The sequence below is a fragment of the Halichoeres trimaculatus genome, unplaced genomic scaffold, assembly GCF_033239565.1.
Source record: "Halichoeres trimaculatus isolate MK-OKI-2021-1 unplaced genomic scaffold, fHalTri1.1 fHalTri1_scaffold_15, whole genome shotgun sequence".
Classification (NCBI taxonomy): domain Eukaryota; kingdom Metazoa; phylum Chordata; class Actinopteri; order Labriformes; family Labridae; genus Halichoeres; species Halichoeres trimaculatus.
The window spans coordinates 17,169,569-17,188,538 of NW_027437193.1; the positions used below are offsets into that span (position 1 = coordinate 17,169,569).

At 37.5% G+C, this 18,970-nt stretch overlaps 1 protein-coding gene across 4 annotated transcripts in view; it reads right to left on the reverse strand.

Annotated features, from left to right (window-relative positions):
- Nucleotides 1-14,314, reverse strand: part of LOC141804141 (solute carrier family 12 member 7-like) — a 35,743-nt gene extending 21,429 nt beyond the window's left edge. For all 4 annotated transcript variants that reach the window (XM_074688442.1, XM_074688440.1, XM_074688439.1 and 1 more), the window contains exons 1-3: nt 13,539-14,314; nt 2,871-2,959; nt 1,688-1,819 (exon numbers count right to left, since the gene is read on the reverse strand). In XM_074688442.1, coding sequence (XP_074544543.1) covers nt 1,688-1,819; nt 2,871-2,959; nt 13,539-13,683 — 366 coding nt within the window. In that variant the 5' untranslated portion in view covers nt 13,684-14,314. The remainder of the gene's footprint in view (nt 1-1,687; nt 1,820-2,870; nt 2,960-13,538) is intronic.
- Nucleotides 14,315-18,970: the final 4,656 nt, after the last annotated feature.

Here is an 18,970-nt window from a genome sequence, read left to right on the forward strand (position 1 = left end):
CGGCACAATATCGGTATCGGCTGATAAAAGCTTAAAAACACGTTTATCGGTACAGGATATGCACAGCCGATAAGGTGCTATTCAGTTAGGATAATTATTATTTTCCATCTGAAAAATAAGCTCCTTAAATAAAATGTAGCACTTCATTTATCTGCACTGCAGTATATCGGATATCGGCAAAAATCCAATATCGTGCATCCGTAGCAAAAACCTTCAAATTTTGTCTCAGGATGGTCGTAAAAGTCAATTAATAAAGACAGTTACTCAAACCTTTTCATCTCAAATTAGCTCTTGGGGTCATCCACCCGCATTTATCATCCTGCTTTTTTTCTAAAAGATCCTACCAAGATAAATTCAAATGTGCACTGCAGGATTTAGCAGAACAGAAAAAAATGACAAAAAAAAAGATGCACACTGTCCAAACAAAACAACAAATGTCTTTTCAGCACCTGTTAACACTGTGTCTAAAATGTTAATGCCTATCTCAGGTTGGTCTGAGAGCCACAAAATAAAGAATTTATGTTTACAAACAAGTAACAAAAATTTCTGCTGACTCTACTTTTAAATCAACAAATTGATTAGTCACTAGAAAAAACTTGTTTGAACAACAAGGTTTTTTTTGGATAGTGGAAACCAGAGCTTTATAACATGTTATAAAATAACTGTAATCCACTATATTTTAATGAATTGATCAATTAATAATTCTCTGAATTTTTTTTTCTTATTTGCCTGGCGGTATGTCTATGACCTTGTCTGAACTACACTCATTCCTGATGATACTGGGCCATTTGGTTATCAGTTTTACTGTTTTTTGTTTTGTTTTGTTTTTTACTACAGATTAGGAGAGTGTGAAAAAAAGAACACTAACATCAGCCCATGTTAAAGCTGGAAAGATTCAAAACAGCTTAAAATATGGCCTTTCTCTCTGGTTGAATACGGTCCATTCTTCAGACATCTGTACAGTGCATCTCCTCGTGACATCTTCCAGATGATCAAAGAAAACAATAAACTTCATTTAAAGTTTCATAGAATGCAAACTAAAGTCTGACCTTTGATCTAAAAAGAGTTATTCTGGTTATCCTCTCATATTCAACATCCTACTTTCTCTCTACAAAGATGAATTCAAAGGTGCAATGTGTCAACGTTTCAGCAGAACATACTTAGAGATGTGGAATGATAATATCCATAAGCATGTTTGATTAACGTTTAATCACAATAATAAAAAGATTATGTTTATGGTGAAAGAGATTAAGAATTTTCGGGAAGACTCTCTTCCATGGAGGCCAACATCTTGCATTGTCACGCACAAACACAAAACCATAAATGGACAGTCTCAGTGATGTTTGCAGATTTTTGCACAACTGCATTGCCTTATATTTTTGGACCAGATGTTGCCACTTGCACACAAAAAACTGGGCTATAAATTAAGTGAGTGGCCACCTTGAAATGCACCAGCTGTTTTGCCATTAATTCTATGTTATGACTGACATCTTTGATGGTACACACCTGACAAATGGAGGGCATACTTCTCATTTCTACACACTTTACCATCAACATTTATGGTACTAAGTTTACTCTCCTGTAAGTTTATTGGTTTGATTAACAGTTAGGAACAAATATATCTAAAGATTGCATAAATGACTCTCATTATAAAGTAATTCTGCTGCTTAGAAAATTAGATCCATACCATGACAGGGACCCTGGGCACCCCCTCTTCGTTCTCAGCCTCCTCGTGCTCACGGACACCCTGCGGCAGGTTGGTGTAGTTCGCCAGCTTGTTGAGAAGAGATGCAACCATGGGGGTGCTGTCCATTTCCTCCTGCAGAGACATAGAAAAATTTTACATACAACTCTTAGATAAACTTTTCAGGGGTGTCAATTAAAGACATTTTATAATCTCATCAAATCCCCTTTCCATCAGGCTGAAAAAAATATCCACAGAAGCTTATTTTTGTGATGCTAAGTTATCAAACTTTCACTCAATGTGAATTAGTATGATGTGCCTCTGACCAAAAAAAAAATCAAAGGAGCATCATGTAACACCTGCATTGTGATTTGTATGAATCCTCATGATAAACTGTATGCAGTGAGGACATCAAAGGGATTTGGTATCAGACGAGAAGTCATTCTATACAGAGGGTCTGCAACCGTTACTTTCAAAATAGCCATTTTGCCTCAGATCACCTGGATGAAAGTCATTCGAGAGCCAAAAAATGTAGTTTATCTTCCAAAATAAAGACAAAAAAAGTGTATAAAATTCTAATCAAAGTAAATCCAGTAAATAATTATACATACAAGATTTGAAAAATTAAAAGTACAATAAAAAAAAAAAATGTGCAAAAAAAAATCAAAAAAATGTCTGACCTTGAACAATTCAATTTCAAAATTTTGATCAATTTTCAGAAAATATTTACAATTTTCTAAAATTGCAAAGAAAAAATAATCTGGATCTAAATAATAATTTCAAAAATTTGCAAAAATTGAAATAATGGCAAAACAATGAAATTGAATAAAAAAAAAAAAACAGAAAAAAAGCAAAAATAAAAAATAAAAGCTTTTTGCAAGAGATGATATATATTTAGTACAGTAAAATGTTAAACTGTGTATTTATTTATCATCTGTGTCATTCTCATTAATACCCTCTGTAAGAAAAAAAAATCTCTATATCAATAAATTGTTTTCAAAGCTACAAGGAGCCACTGCAAAGGAGTCAAAGAGCTGCATGAGACTCCAGAGTCGCAGGTTGCAGACCCCTGTTTTATACCAAAAAGAAGTCGCTGTTGTCATTTTTAAGCTCCGCTGCTTGTACATTCATTGATAATTTTAACTTGTAGCTGTTCAGTAATGATAAAAAACAACTGCGTTCTTACCTCAAACAAGGCCATGTTCTTGCCTTCATAATAGTGCTCTCTGTTACCATCTGCGGTGATGAATGGACTGGACTCTATCTGATCATCTCCTGGAGAATCAACAACAAAACAGAAGGTTAAGATGTGTGGATACTTCTATATGTAATGATCTGAGTTTCCTTTTGTGTAGCAGTAAACAGGTGTGATACAGTTTTCTGACAAAGGTTAGTTTGAGATTAAATCTGCAGCGTCCACTTTTAAAGATTCTTAGTCACTAATCGTTTTGCAGGAATAAAGCACAAGAAGCTAAAGCTTAAGGGTTGTATTGAGTTTAGACTGACAGCCTATCATCAGCTGAATCTGTGGCACCACTACGATGCAAAGCAGTAAGTAAAAGTAAAACTGAATGACTAATGCTGTGATCATTTAGAACTCCCGGTGAAATGGTTAAAACATCCAGCCACATAAAACCCAAAAATGGGTTTTTAGGACAAAGATAAAGCAGCTGTTACAGCAGCCGCGAAGAGCGTGATCATTCCAGTGGAAAAAACCTTCTGCTTCTAGCCCTGCCACCTTCTCTGCTGCGCCCCTTTCCATCAAATGATACACCCAATATTTCTTGACAGTCATGGTCTGTTGCATCAGACATCCTGAAAGGCATTAACAGCAACTGGCTGTGCTGCACAGCTGCTGCACCTTCAGGGGAGAAGCTAACCCTGACTGGTGGTTAAGTTCAAACCAGATCGTTAAAAAACTAAGGAGCCGGTTCCCACGGACACAGATCAGACACATAACCATGTAAAAGTAATTTTGTGAAATGACGTTGCATACTGAACCTAACCTGACCTGAAGCTGATGACAAGGCCATAAAGTGGTATCATCACTTATATTCTGATGCACAGTACTGCATTTTTTCGGTACATTAACCAATATGATCACAACTTTAAGTTTGGCTATGTATTTAAAAATAGTGGCCTAATGAAAACTGTCAAAGTAACTTCTGAGGACACAAAGAGAGTTTTTGTTTCATTCAGATGAAATAACAAGGGAACACATTGCTCAAAGAAGTACAACTTGCTTTAAGTCTTATAAATGGACATTATTAAAAGCTGACCTTTTACCCTACAAACTCCTTCCAGCAGGAAAAAAAAAAACCAATAAGTTAATCTTGTGCTAACTACTACATCCGTACAGCATGGTAATATGAGCAGAAACTATGTGTTTTTGCTGAGCTGATAAACTTCTCAGAGTTGTCTCTTTACTTAACTTACTAAATGATAATTACAAAAAATGTATAACATCTCCAGAGAAAAAAAAAGTTAAGATAATTTTACATAGTAATTTGTACATTAAGATTGTAAATATTGCAATGTTATATATTTAGAAAGAGCCACTGTGTTAAAGGCTCACAGTTTTGTTTGACTCCTTGCAAAGGCTCTTAAAGGGATAGGTCAGTTTTTTTGAAGTGGGGTTGTATGAGCTCTATGTGACCACTAAGGACATTAGATACAGTAGAAAGTTGTCTCCTCTCCCTCAGTAAGACACAAACTGTAATCGATGGTGACAAGGAGATAGACGCTAACAGGGAAAGACCGTACCAAATTCAAAGGCTATTTTCTCTGCCTGCAAGAACTAAAATCAAAAAGTAATACCACAGTTTAAGAGTATGCTACATAAGATATTTTTTAAGTGCATTAAGTCTTCGGAAATATAAACATTTATCCAGACCTAACTAACTGGTCATGTGTCCTTCCGCGCAGCGCTAGTGCGCTCCGTCCTCCCTCCTCCTTTCAGCTGTGGGGAATGTAATATTCTATATTCCTTTCAGTCGCCATCTGTAGCAGTTCTTCTTCTGTGTGCTGCGGTTCATACAGGTATCCTTTTGGTTCCAAAGTGAATGAAACTTCATCGTCGCTGTCATAGTCACTCATTTTGAATTTCCTACGCTGCCTCACAATCCTTAGAGTACAAACAAAAGAATTACAATACTAATCAAACTTACACGAGGCTACAACCGGCGCTCGAAGCATAGCTTGTTTACATTCCCTACAGCTGAAAGGAGGAGGGGGGACGGAGCGCACTAGCGCTGCGCGTAAGGACACATGAGTTAGTTAGGTCCAGATAAATGTTTATATTTCCGAAGACTTAATGCACTTAAAAAATATTTTATGTAGCGTACTCTTAAACTGTGGTATTACTTTTTGATTTTAGTTCTTGTAGGCAGAGAAAATAGCCTTTGAATTTGGTACGGTCTCTCCCTGTTAGCGTCTATTTCTTCGTCACCATCGATTACAGTTTGTGTCTTACTGAGGGAGAGGAGACAACTTTCTACTGTATCTAATGTCTTTAGTGGTCACATAGAGCTCATACAACCCCACTTCAAAAAAACTGAACTATCCCTTTAAGGTTAAAGATATATCGGTCTCAAAATCTATAAACGTGGGAAATGTGCAGTGATAAGTTGTGCATGGAAACTACCTAAAAACAGCCAGTGTCTCCAAAGAGAAAGCATATCATATTCAGCTTTACCACAACAACAAACAAACAAAATGAGCTCAGCTAGTGAAGAGGTAAACAGGTATGAGTTTTTACAGCCCAACATGAATGAGGAGAGATTTATCAGAGGAGTGGGAAGCACCTGGCCTCCTCAGTCTCTCGACTCCAGCTGCCTGTCAGATCTGCAACCTGAAGTCCTTCCAGACTACACATGCAGCAAGTGTGAGTTGACACCAATGGGTGCAATCCGGTTTAGAAAAATGAAGCCTATGGGGAAGTGCTAAAAGTTGCTGTTCATCAAGAATCCGCATGAGGCTGGCTGCGGAGAGACTGGAAGTCACGTACACACCCAACAAATCAAAACAAAAAAACTTAAGACATGAAATTAGAAATACATCTGAGCACTGATTTTGGCAGAAATATGACTTTGTAAGGTTTTTTAGATGGCACACATGTTTTTTAATTCACATTTTAATTCACTGATATTCAGCACTGGTGTGGTGCTAAAAGCTCACAGCTTAAATCCATTAAATATGGAGAAGGAGTGCACTCTGGTGGGCAAACAAAAAGATTGATTTGTTTCTCAATAAATCTGAATATTTTAATGCACTCATTAAAGGCCAAGATAATCCCAGAATTAGCTAACAGCTTTTATTCGTCTGACTTTTCCTTTTGGAAAGTTGAAAATAACCCTGAGCACAATGTTTTTTCAGAGTTTTTCCATAGAATTAAAGCTCAGGGAAGCAGTTTTTTGCTGACAGATTTAGTCTACAGTTTGGCTTTTTAACACATCGCCAACAAACTTTCCTTCTCATGCAGCTCCTCAGTTTTATACCTCAAGCCTCTGGTTGTCACGCAGTACTTTAATTTTATTAGGTTTGGAGTTTGTCATACTTGATAACACTGTCTTTAACGCCTGAAAGGACCCAAGGCTTGTCATTGGTTTAGATATCAGTGAAGAGCAGTTAATAAAAAGAACAGTGTGCTGCAGGTTCACATGACATGGTGAGGATTGTAAATAAACTTAAAGGGTCTTGTGGGGAAATCCAACACCCGAGTGTTTGTGCTTTTTGGTCAGGGTTAAATCAGATATCAGGGTTAGCTTTGTAGCATTATACGTCCTCTTTGTACCAGCTCTAAGCTACTGATGTGATTAATACGAATGGTGTGAATGGCGCATGGGGATACACAAGACCGGATAAAGATGTGGCTCAAGACTGGTACATGGTTTTTTTTTTTTTGCAGAGAGTACGATTAAAAGTTAATGTTGCAGATAATCTGTGAGACTTGAATATGCATGAACACTTGATCTAAAATTTGTTAATCTGTATGTTTGATCGCAGCATTAAGACACAACAGCATGGAAAAACAGGAAATGTACAAGACAATTATTTTTTTTTGACTCTGATTAATGATCCTTCAGACTGAATGTTGACATTTCCTTTGTCAAGATACTGGCGCCTAAGTTGCTCCTCACGCAGCCTTCAGCGAGTGCTATAAATATAATTTAGGCTTTAGAGTTACAAATAAGTCATGATATCGATTGCATGTCTTGAAAGCCAGGGTTTTTTAATGTTGCGCCTCAAATGTTCTAGATATGTCTGCAGTCTGACTCCGCTCTGTTGCTTGTTTACTGCATTTGTCAACTCACACTGGCTGTGAGTCCAGTCCGGTGAGCCAAATGATTGACAGACAGCTGGAGTCTCTAGAAGTTCCATTAATAAGCCTTTTTTCATTCATGTTCGGCTGTAAAACCTCAAACCTGTCACAACTTCCTGTCCCACTAGATCTTCCTTTCACGGTATTTATGTGTCACAGCTCTGCTTCAAGCAAAAATAGGACGGCTGCTTTCTGTGACATGATGGACCAGCCAAGCAAACAGACTGCAACAGAACAGACCCAGTGTAAGTTGACACATTGACTTGAAAGGAAACCTATCTGATTCATTGCCTCGACAGAGTGGAGACAGACTGCAGACGCATATTTCAGCCATTAGTGTGTGGGGAGCAGTATACTGAATTATTGGTAGACTAGAAATGTGCAATAATAACAATTTATTCACCATTTACATTGAATGTTATGTCTTTCGCATTCAGGGGCAAATAATGAACTTAAACTTATAAGAATGATCAAAAAATACAGGAACAGGGATTATGTTGCACTATTTTAAAATTCAATTCAAAAATAAAAAAAAGCAGTAAGTGTTGGCTTTATATGGTCTGTCTTATACATAATTGGCTAAAGGATAAAGACCCTGTTTCAACTAAAGAGGCCATTTTCATTATGAAGTAATCCTAACCCAGACCTCAGCAGATTGCAGATTTTTTGTTGCCTTACCCCTTTAATTTAGATTTACCCACCTGGGTTTGAAATTGGTTTGAAAAAAAAGTTAATGGGCTGTGATTATAAAGCACTTTTTAATACACTGATGTCAGAGGCTGCTATGTGAAGATCAATGATAACTTCTCCCAGTCATACACTGATGGCAGCAGTTGGCAGTTTGCAGCTATGTGTCATCCCAACGCACTGACTGGCATTACCCATTAACTGTGTGCTGTTAAAAACTAACAGTTGATCTTTTTCTCTCACTTCCCTTCTTTTTCTTTTCCAAACACTCTTACCTCAGATATATTAGCAACAAACACAGAAGTTCAAGCACAGCTGGGTTTGTCATCATCATAGAACAATGTGTCAGTATTGCTGAGCTGTCTGTTGGACTCTGGAGTCGCCAATGAAGCCTCACTACTAAGGCTTTTTCTCAACTCAGTTTGACTCTAAAGAACAACTCAGTCCTCACAAAATGAAAAAATAACTGTTTTTCAACAAAGTCCTGTATTTCATGAAACCTTAATACTAAGACTATTTTGCAACTCATGCTGCCAAGATTACTGACAATCCAAAAAATCAGCAAAAAGAGAATACCAGGCATAAAGCTGGCACATCAAGCAAAAATGCTCCCTCGTTTTTGGTTAAACAAGCCACATTAATCACGGATATCTTTCAAGCTTGTCAAACAAAAATTCCTAGGGCTTTTTCCTTCCAAAGAAAGAAGATGTGAGATATCCTCTTTTATACTTTTTAATGGGATTTTTTGTGTGTTTTAGTATCAATTTCAACAGGATATCTGACTGCTTAAGACACTTGCAAGCAATGAAAATGTGAGTCTAATACGTGTCTAATTTAAATTAATTTTACAGGTTAGAAACCCACAGAGCTTATCACTATTCTGTATGATAAAAGAGTGTCAAAAGCTGTAGTGGTCTGAGCTAAAAATACACCTTCAAGTATTTAAAGAAGTATCTGTTAGCCCAAACAACCAGGCTAACACTTAGCAAACAACAGGACACAGGATTAATTACCTTTTTTTTACAGTTGAGATATGTGCCAGGACATATCCAGGTACCATGAAAAATAAATTAACTCCTTTATAAACCCTATCAAGACGCTATATCTAAAGTGAGCCTCACCTTTAAGGGGTGTGTGCTAACAGAGATAGCTGTGCTGTCAATGTTTAGCCTTAACAGCTGCTAGCTTCATCGCTACGTTTCAGACTACATGTATCATAGCCTATAGACTGGACTGTTCAATAATTTGTGATGTAAAAGTGTTTCTCAGGAAGTCTCAGGAGTCAGTGGTATGACAAGAACATTAATAACAAACCAACCCAGGTAACTGACATTAGCTCTGCTTAGCTTAGCACACAGTCTACAAACAGAAGGTAACAGCTAGCAAAGCTCCATCAAAAGGAACAAAACAAACTCACAAGAAGGTCCAGCAGTCTTTACATTCATCTGTTAGTAAGTATTTTATCTCAAAAGCTCAAAATCAAACACTAGACATTATACTGAAGTAAGTATGACTCATATAATAATGAATCTGAGCTTTGCAGCCAGCAGTAATGGCACTAAGCAGAAAGTTACATGGTGTGAACCGTGACACTAAAAGCTGCTTTGGAAAATGACTGTACAAAGATGTTTTTATTTACAGATAGAATCTTGTCTTATCAGCACTCAGTGTGTATATGAGGGTTCCTGTCCTATCATAGAGGCACATTCTGTAACTTCTGTCTTTACAAGCCCGCGGAGTAAAAGCACCCACTGCATTATCACTAGTCAAAGGTTTCATCTAGATGTTTTTACAGTTAGTTCAGCACAGCGACTGCACGTCATTTTGATTAATTTAGTGAGACCTTCTCCCAAGTGGATAAAAGCAGTGCACTGAGGCTCTCTTATTCCTAAAAACAAGAGAGCCTTTAATTAAACTGTTACTAAAACTGCTGTACAGTAAAGGGGGAAATCAGTCCCATCCACAAGGACCCATTATTCTGAGTGTTGTTTTTGTTTTGTCCTTGCACAAGTCAATAAAAACAGTTTAAAGCTCCTGTGGGGTACTTCCTGCTTGTGGCAGTTTTTGGCGCACCCTGTGGGAAAAGTGACGCCTTTTAATTTTTGCATTTTTTTCCTGGTACATGATAAAATCTTGTCACAGAAATCAAATTTCAGGGAAACATCCTGTGAGTATGTCCAGTGATCCACATACTCACTAGAGGTTGACCGATATGGGTTTTTTGGGAGCCGATGCCGATGCCGATGCTTTCCAAATTTGGGCAGCCGATGCCGATATGCATAGCCGATTTTTCCAATTTGATATTCAGGCCGATTGTTAAATAAATATATATTTATCACATTTTTGTGAAACGCAGCAATTTCTGAGCAACTAAAAGAAATCTATTACAAGTTGTGTCCAGTCCTCTGAACATTTATTCAGCTTTCAAAACAATGAAATATTTTGTCTGAGTAAACACACAATGTAACAAGCAGTAGTAAACATTCACACTCTTCTTAAAATGTCAAAAAAGAAATTTAAACTTATTAATATAATTTGAACAAAAGTATGTGATGTATCCAAGTGGTTCCACAAATTTGAGGTGCTCATCTTTTTTGTGCCTGATCAAAAATTGCGTCATTTTATACAACGGATCAAAAATCGGCTTTTTAAAAGAAAATATGGCCGATGGCCGATAGAGACAAATGTCCAAATATCGGCCCGATATATCGACCGACCGATATATCGGTCTACCTCTAATACTCACCGATACAATTAACCAAAGAACTGATTAATAATTTTGAGAAAAAGCTTTTCCAGCCTATGTCAGACAGTTGTGTCCTGTAACAATTTGCCCTGTTTTACCCATGATGTCATAGTTATCATATCAAAAGTTCAGTGTCCATAATCTCTTTGGGAAGTCTGATAAAAAGACGTAACAGACAGGCACATGAACAGAAAGGCACAAAGAAAGACAACATAACTTCACAACGGTGATTTCTTTGTTTCACTTTTTTCTTTTCAAAGCTCGGTGAGGAATATGGCTGCATGTTTCCCATGAGCACCATCACTCACTCCTGTGAGGAAGCCACTCTTACCAAGGTGTGCATTTCTTTTTTTAAGCAATGAATGGAAAGTAGATCTTCTTTTTAAATTTACTTTTCTTTGTTCGGGACAAAAAGCTCCAGTGTCCACCATTACAACAAAACTAATCCAGGAAATCTTTTTCAATAGGGAAAAACCTCAGATACCTCTTTCTTTTCTTTTCTTTTCTTCTTCGCCTCTTGAGAAAGAGCTTGACACTCACACTTACATGTCTCTGTTGGGAGATTTTTTTTCTTTGACTTCCATCATAAAATGCAGCCCCCTTCTTCTGATTTTTTTTTATATATTCCAAACCAATGAGCCTTTTTTTCTGCAGCATTTTTGGGGAAAATTTGTATCTGTACTAATACACAAATATCTTTGCAGTGATAAAAAAATAAATCCATCCTTACGGGACCATGACTGATGGGCACAAAGATTGTATTTCTGCTTGATTTGCATTTCAAATGAACCATTTACCTGCATGAACAAAACAAATGTTGAGACTGCTCAGGGTTACAAAAAATACAAATGCGCCAGAAACAGGAACAGGAACTAGATGATTACTGAATACAGAAATTGTACAAAAACAAACAAAAATACACAGAAATGTAAGCTGAATGAGCTCCATCACTAGTTTGAGGTTCTGAAAACAAAACTGGAGAAACTGACCGCAACCAACCTAAGCTTACAAATATGTTTAAGGCGGTAAAGAAGTCAACAAAACCTTGCAGAGATAATCTTTCACCAATCAATACAACAAAAAACCTGTGGCAGAGCTGGGGGCTCTTCAGGATAAACTTCCAGAAAGGAAGAAGAAAGTTTGCTGAAAAAATAGCTTAAACTAGAATAATGTCTTCATACAAGTAACTTTTCTCTTATTCCATTGGCAGATGTTTTTTTACTTGTTATAAGCAATTCAAAACTCATTTTTGTTTTTAAAAAAACCTAAAAAAAAGACATTTTTCTGAACTGATTAGGTGAATGTAGCTCATTTTTCTGAACTGATTAGGTGAATGTAGCTCATTTTTCTGAACTGATTAGGTGAATGTAGCTCATTATAAGTCTTCAAAGACATTTTCTACTGAAAATAAGACAAAATCTCTTGACAAGATTTCAGTTTTTGCAGTGGGGGTTTTCTATTTTCCCATATTTCAAACATGGATATAAATTAATAAAGAAGGAAGTTAAACCTAAAAATGTGCAACTTCCTAATCGCCACACATTCATACGTTGTAGAACTGAATCTGTCTGTAAACGGATCACACACACAAAAAAAAGCACAGGATCTTCACAAGACTTTCATGAGACTCCAATATAAATCAGACTGCACATGCATGGCTCGCTTACATCATCTTGGGGCATCTGTTTAAACAAAGTGCAGTCTTATCAGAGTCTGCAAAATGATGGATGCAGATAATACGGCAAACAACCTTTGTGACTTTTTGGCTAATACTATGTCGTTTTGGTCAGACACAGCCCTCCAGCACTCCTGTTGTTTAAAACGATTGTCAAGAGAAGCAGCAGCCACGGTAATCATACATCATAGATTATACATCATGCCTGTGTGCTTGTGCTTGTGCATGAAGTGTACTGTGCTGAAGCACAACTCTACAAAGTGTGCCAAAGCAGAGAAGTGTACCGTGCCCGAGTACGGTACACTTCTAGTCACAGTGGCCAAACCAACTGGACTTTGAGTTGAGGACACAGTATGGAAGTGTGCAGTAAGCAAGTGTGACTGCACCCTTAAAGAGACAGCAGCTGAAATGAAGTGTTTCAGACAGAGGCTGAAAGGAGGGTTTTCTAAAACACCAGTGTGAAAAAAAAGGGCTTTTTTTTTTTTTAATCTTGCAATCATTCACAGCTAGCATAGGGGTACCAGAGGCAAAGAGTTAAGCCTAAAAAACACAATACCCCAAATCACAAGATCATTTTTGTAAGGTGGAATAAAATATTTGGTGAGTTTGTATTAGTCCATATGAATCATAAGTTTGATATAATAAAGATGTCTAGTCAAGTGTCGATGGCTTCATTTTGGCCGCTGTCATACTGGACGTGTGTCATGTGTGGCTGAGAGGTGAGTCTTTTACTCTGACAGCTCTTACCATGGCTCTGACACTTGAGGGTTAGTTCACTTAGTTAGAAACCTTCCTAACATGAAATGACCATGTGCAGAAACCCTCAAAAACATACAAAAGCTTTTATCTTACACTTTACTTTTAGATACCACAGAAGGACAAACATATGAATGAAGATTATAAAACTATGCTTGTAAAGAATAAAAGTTAGAGACAGGAAGTGAAATGTCAGTAGTTTTTTGAATACAGGAAAAACAACAAATGTTTTGACTTGTTTGGTAACAATGAAAGCTAACAAGGCAGCTTTATATACTACAGCTTGTGAAACAAAAAGCAGCTACTATCTATCAGGATCCACAGACAGTAACAACACAGCCCCACCTCCCACAACAGCAATCAAGCTGCCCTACAAGTTCCTGCTAGTTGAACCACGTCACATGTGAGAGCTGCTTGTGAGTTTGTGTGTGTGTGTGTGTGTGTGTGTGTGTACAGAACGTGCCTGCCAAAACATGAATCTAACTGTTTGTGTCAGCACGCTTCCATTCACATGTTCAATTACAGATTGACGCAAACAGTGTATTAGAAATATTTGTTTTTCAGCCAGGCTGGACATTCCTCAAGGCCCCAAACAAAAAAAAAAAAAATCACAAGCCTCTAAGAATGTACGGAAGACACAGAGGAGGGTTTGTCTCTGATATATCCCTACCTGTGTTGAGTCCTTGAAAGTTGTCCCCAGTCTCTTCCTCCTGAAAGATTTTATCCAGACTGATTGGTTTGTCTCCTCCTGAAGCCACACTGTTTCCACCTTCCCCTTCATCCTCCACCGGCACCACGGTGAAGTTTGTGGGCATCTTGATTCTTCACTTGAGCAGAAAAAGTGCTAAGAGTGTCCAGATATGACAACCAGGAAGTGACAGGCTGTTGAACTTTCACCCCAACGACAAAAATCCAAAGAAGTCAAGCAGTAGACATGAAGCCTCAGCGAGTCAGATTGACCACAACATGGCAGCTACTGCAAGTCTTTCTGTTTCTTTCCTCTTTGTTATGTGATCCAGAGTCCTATGCTCAGGGTGAAATTGCCTCCTCCTGCACATGGGCAGGCCAAAGTCCTGCTGTGTATCTCCTCACTCACTCTCCTTGTGTCTTTCCCTCCCTTTTCCCCCCACTGCTCCAAGACTACTGCCCCATGTGACCCTCTATTTACCATACGAACAGAGGTGGAGTCTTAACACAGAGGAGCCTGCAGCTCCTCCCACTACTCTGACTGTTCCAATTCTCACACCTTCCTGAAGCAGAAGGTGAGGAAATCAACTACAAAACATCTTCAAAAGTTTCTGAAGCAGTAGTAAAACTTAAAATCCTTGAAGACAAACAACTTTCTCAGGTCAGATAAGTAAAATCCAAACAGTGTGTTGTCTTCTCTCTTCTCTTGGCTCTGGTTTGGTTTCTCTGCTCCCTTCAGGCTCGTTGTGTCTGTCTTTGACTTCCTCCAGGTGAAAAATGGGTGTTACCTTTCGTGCAGTGCATGATGGGTAGCAGTGAAGTGCTATGTTCAGGACAGCTGCACCTCATATTCTCATTCCCACACATTGTGCCAGCAAAGGAAGCACCTTGACAGCCTTGTACATAATCTTTCCCCTGACTCTCACGCTCAGTAAAGAGACAATGGGCAGCTGAAGGAAAGGACAGAGCTTTAGAAAAACAATGAACAGAAGTAAACATGTTTGTTTATAAGCTGGTGGGAAAGTATTCTGCTAGCACTTTGACTGTTGGTACCCAGGGATCTGACGTTTTCCTTGACATACTGCAAGCTACTAGTGTATATTTGGTGCTTGCATATTTTTGCTCATTTTCTTCATGAGACACATTCTTCTGTTGCATTCTTGTTGAACACTTCAAATATTATGGTTAATATGTCCAAACTGCATCTGACTGTATTCAAATTAAATTTCCTTCAGTATAAAAACGAGAAGCTAATAGTTACAAACACATTTTTAAATTATTCATTTTTCAAATCTTGATTTCCAAGTGTATTGAAAGTGATTTACAGAGTTTTTAACACTTTTTCCAAACTTTTTTTTCCCAGGTTGGACATCTTTTACTGAAAGCTTTGTGAGATGTATCCTTTGATGACTTTATTCATTCAATCATTTTCTGGACTGCTTATCCTGTTCAGGGTTGCGGGTGGCTGGAGCCTATTCCAGGTGTTATTGGGCGAGAGGCAGGGTACACCCTGGACTGGTCGCCAGTCAATCACAGGGCTGACACATAGACAAACAAACATTCACACACACACTCACAGACAATTAAGAGTGTTCAATTAACCTGATGAGTATGTTTTTGGACTGTGGAAGGAAGCCAGAGAACCTGAAGCAAACCCATGCATGCACAGGGAGAACATGCAAGCTCCACACAGAAAGGCCCACCAGCCAAGCTGGGAATCAAACAAGTGACCTTCTTGCTGTGAGGCTACAGCGCTAACCGTTGCGCCACCGTGCAGCCCTCCAGTGATGACCTTTAGAAGTTAAAAACACAAGTTAAACAAAATATTTATTTCCTGATTGTCATGTTTTTGTTTTTTGTTTTTTTAAACTCTGGCTCTTTATGCCTTTGGCGAGGACAGGGAAGTGGAGAAGTGGATAGAGCAGGAAACAATATGAAAGTGGTGTGCAAGAAAGGTGCCACAGACTGGTTTTGAACCTGGGCCACCTGCTCAAGGGATTGCCTCATAACATTGCAAGCTCCCTAGAGCATGAGGTTAAACTGGGCCCCCCATTTCAAAATTTTAATTTAAACTGCTGCTGGGAGTCAATGACAAATCAAGTGAATAACTGCAAGACAATTAACCACCCCAACCCCTATTTTTCACAGATAAGATTCAGTCTGTCAGTTTTTACTGTTAAAGGATGGACTGAAACTTAAAAGGAAGAAAAAATCTAATTCATTCAAACTAGAAAGTATCCACAAGGTTGAAAACAATAAAAAGAATTGAGCAGGTAAATTAGAGGCAAATTAGAGTCCAGGGGTAAAGCACGACCCTGCTGGGTCACCCCTCAGTGCCTAAGGGGTGAAATGTACTGGACTCTTTAAACACATCGATGTAATATGACCAGGTCAGAATGTCTCTGGAAAGGTAGGTGTTCAGAAAATTATTCATTTTATGGTAACATCATTTTTTTTTAATAGCTGCTTTCTGTGCTCACTGACCTCAAGTCATTTTTGGTCATTTTTTTCTGTCGGTTTGGTACAGAAATGAAGACCAGGTTTAAAACTGTCAAATACAGTTTACTTTCCTGTCAGGGGAGGTGTTAAGGATAATTTGACCCTTGTACAGTTTATGTATTCAGTATGATCACTTAGCCTCCTAACCTTTTCATGTATTTGACTGTATGTAAACCCTGTTCTAATCCTGTCATGAAATCATGCTTGTAATTATTATCTACTAGCTCCTGCTTCTTCTGACACTTACACAGCACGCACCCACATGCCTTAGACATTTCTTGAGCACATACCATATATACTGATTCATCTGACCTCTGTATCTGACCTCGGTGTGGAGACTGTCTTTCGACTTCTTATCTGTTGAGGGACACCTTCCACGCCAGCTCAGACTGGCTCATTTCAAGACAGTGAGGTACGAGGGTTAACACACACACATACACTTCTTGACTCTCTCATAAATACCACTTCTTCAGGTTTCAGCATCCAGCATCTTGTTGACATGTTGTTAACTCCGGCGCTGTATTAAAGCTCAACTTTTTGCTTCAGTCATCTCATGACCATTTTTTTGACTTATGTCAGGGGTTTTTGTGGTAAAGAGCCATCAAAGTTATACTGAGCTTTTAGAATTGCAAAGGGACAAAATCCTGACAGGAGGTGAACTCAAAACTCATTAGTTAGAGACGGCTAACCATAAGGAAAATAAATCTCACAGATAATCTTCTAAATTTTTTAAATACAGGCTCAATTTTTGTTCTTATTTCATATTTTGATGACTCAGAGTTTACATCAAGATCTGTCTCAAAACCAAGGTTATAATAATTAACTAAAACGAAACTAAAAAAGAAAACTAAAATTTGAAATACATTGCAGTTAACTCAAACTAATAAAAACTAGAAAAGAAAACAAAAACGATAAGTAAACTAAAACTGTATCTTGTGTTCACAAAACTAACTGACACTAACTAAAATGATAGACAAAACTCCCTTAGTTATAGTTTTTGACAATATTAATAGCCTTTAGGATTTAAATTAATCCGACACATTTTCCCAACCAATTTTAGACAGTTTTAGGCAGTTGTCAGTGCTGCACAGTACCATCATAGCGATGTATAGGGACGAGCTTGTTTACTGCACTGACTGGCTGTGCGCTGTGCTGCGACAAAACGTAGGGGAGCAATGAATCAGAGCATCTGTAATAGTTTAATTGTTACAGAGTCCAAGTTTTTATTCATTGAAGCTCATATTATATTGTTTATTTTTTTTATAATTTATGTTAATTTTATTTTTATGTAATTCATGTTAACATTATTTTATATAATTGATGCTTATATTTTTATACTAAGTTTATATTATTTATGTGTTTAAGGCAGCAGCCAACATTTCAGTATCAGCATTAACTGAGCAGTGAGCACTATGTTGGACTTGAAAATAAACAGTATGACAAAATATTTACTCTTACCTTTTTTGAATCCTGCACCTGGTTAATCAGGTATGAAAAACTAAAACTAAACTAAAACTAAACTAAAACTAAGCCTTGTTGCAAAAATCAAAACTAAATAAAAACTAGAATGCCCGCTCTAAAACTAATTAAAACTAAACTGTAATGGAAAATAAAATGTCAAAACTAACTAAAACTAAACTATAATGACAAATCCAAAACTATTATAACCTTGCTCAAAACTGCTGAGCCATATCAAAGTTAGTTTGAAGGCAGGGTTAGTATGGCAAATTACAGTTTGCTCTGACATGTATACATCAACACATAAACCTGTTTTGGCAAAAAGCAAAACAAAGATGGCTCATGTTGGATCTGTAGACTCCCATGGCTGACCTGTTGTTTGATAATCTTACTGACACAGAGGACACACCGGATACCACAAAATATAACTGCTGTTTCCGCAGCTTTGTTTGAGGAGTGGAGCAGCACAGTGCATCCTTATCTTTATGAAACAGAAACATTGAGGGGAAAAAAAGAAAAAGAAAAAAAAAAGGCCAAAAGGAGTTATTCAAGTTGGTCTTCAGTTTTCCTCTCCTTTTTTTTTGTTCGATCAAAAAGTTGTACTAAAATGATTTTGTTGATGTCATATTTGATTTTTATCGTGTTCCTGAGTGTTTTGTGAAATAATAGGATTAAGGATAGGATTTTTGCGTGAAACATAAATCATGATGCTGTGTCTTTTACTCCAAAAACACTTCACCCAAAGGTTACAAAAAACAAAACAAAAACAAGAATTTAGAGAGGATCTAAGTTTTTTGTAATTAATTCCAAAAACAAAACAAAACAAAACAAAACAAAACTACAGTAAAATATATCCATGCTGTTCTCTAACACCTCTGTTACTTTGTCTCAGACATATCCACACTCCTGCTTCTTTATCCACTCGCTGAATCACGTGTGCAGATTAGTACAGCTCTGTATCAGCGATGACAGTCATTGTTGGAGCCTCTCATGAAACACTGCAATCAGCGTACACATTTATTGACATCAAGAAAAACCAGGCTGCCTTGAGATTGGTCTTTTTTTCACTTTCTTTTACAAAACGTAATACTAGCAAACATCACCAACTCCAAACCCTAACCAAATCCTTCACAGTGTAATGATTATGAAATTAAGTCCATATTTCTTCATTTGCTCCTGAGGAAAACTACAGGCTACCCAACATAATTTATATGGCTTTGTCACAGTGAGTGCCAAAAATGTAAGCTGTTGCTTCAATTTTTATGAAAAACTTGTTCGGGTAGCCCTACAATTATGTTTTTACTTTATTTACAGCTGAGTAATTTTGTCACTGTCCGTTTGGGTATCAAACCAAAATCCCTTTTCTTATAATCTCTAAGAATAAGATCCTTTCATTGTATTGGAATAAAACTGGTGAAGACAATTGGTTGATGTGTTTCTTTATAATCTTTTGTTTTT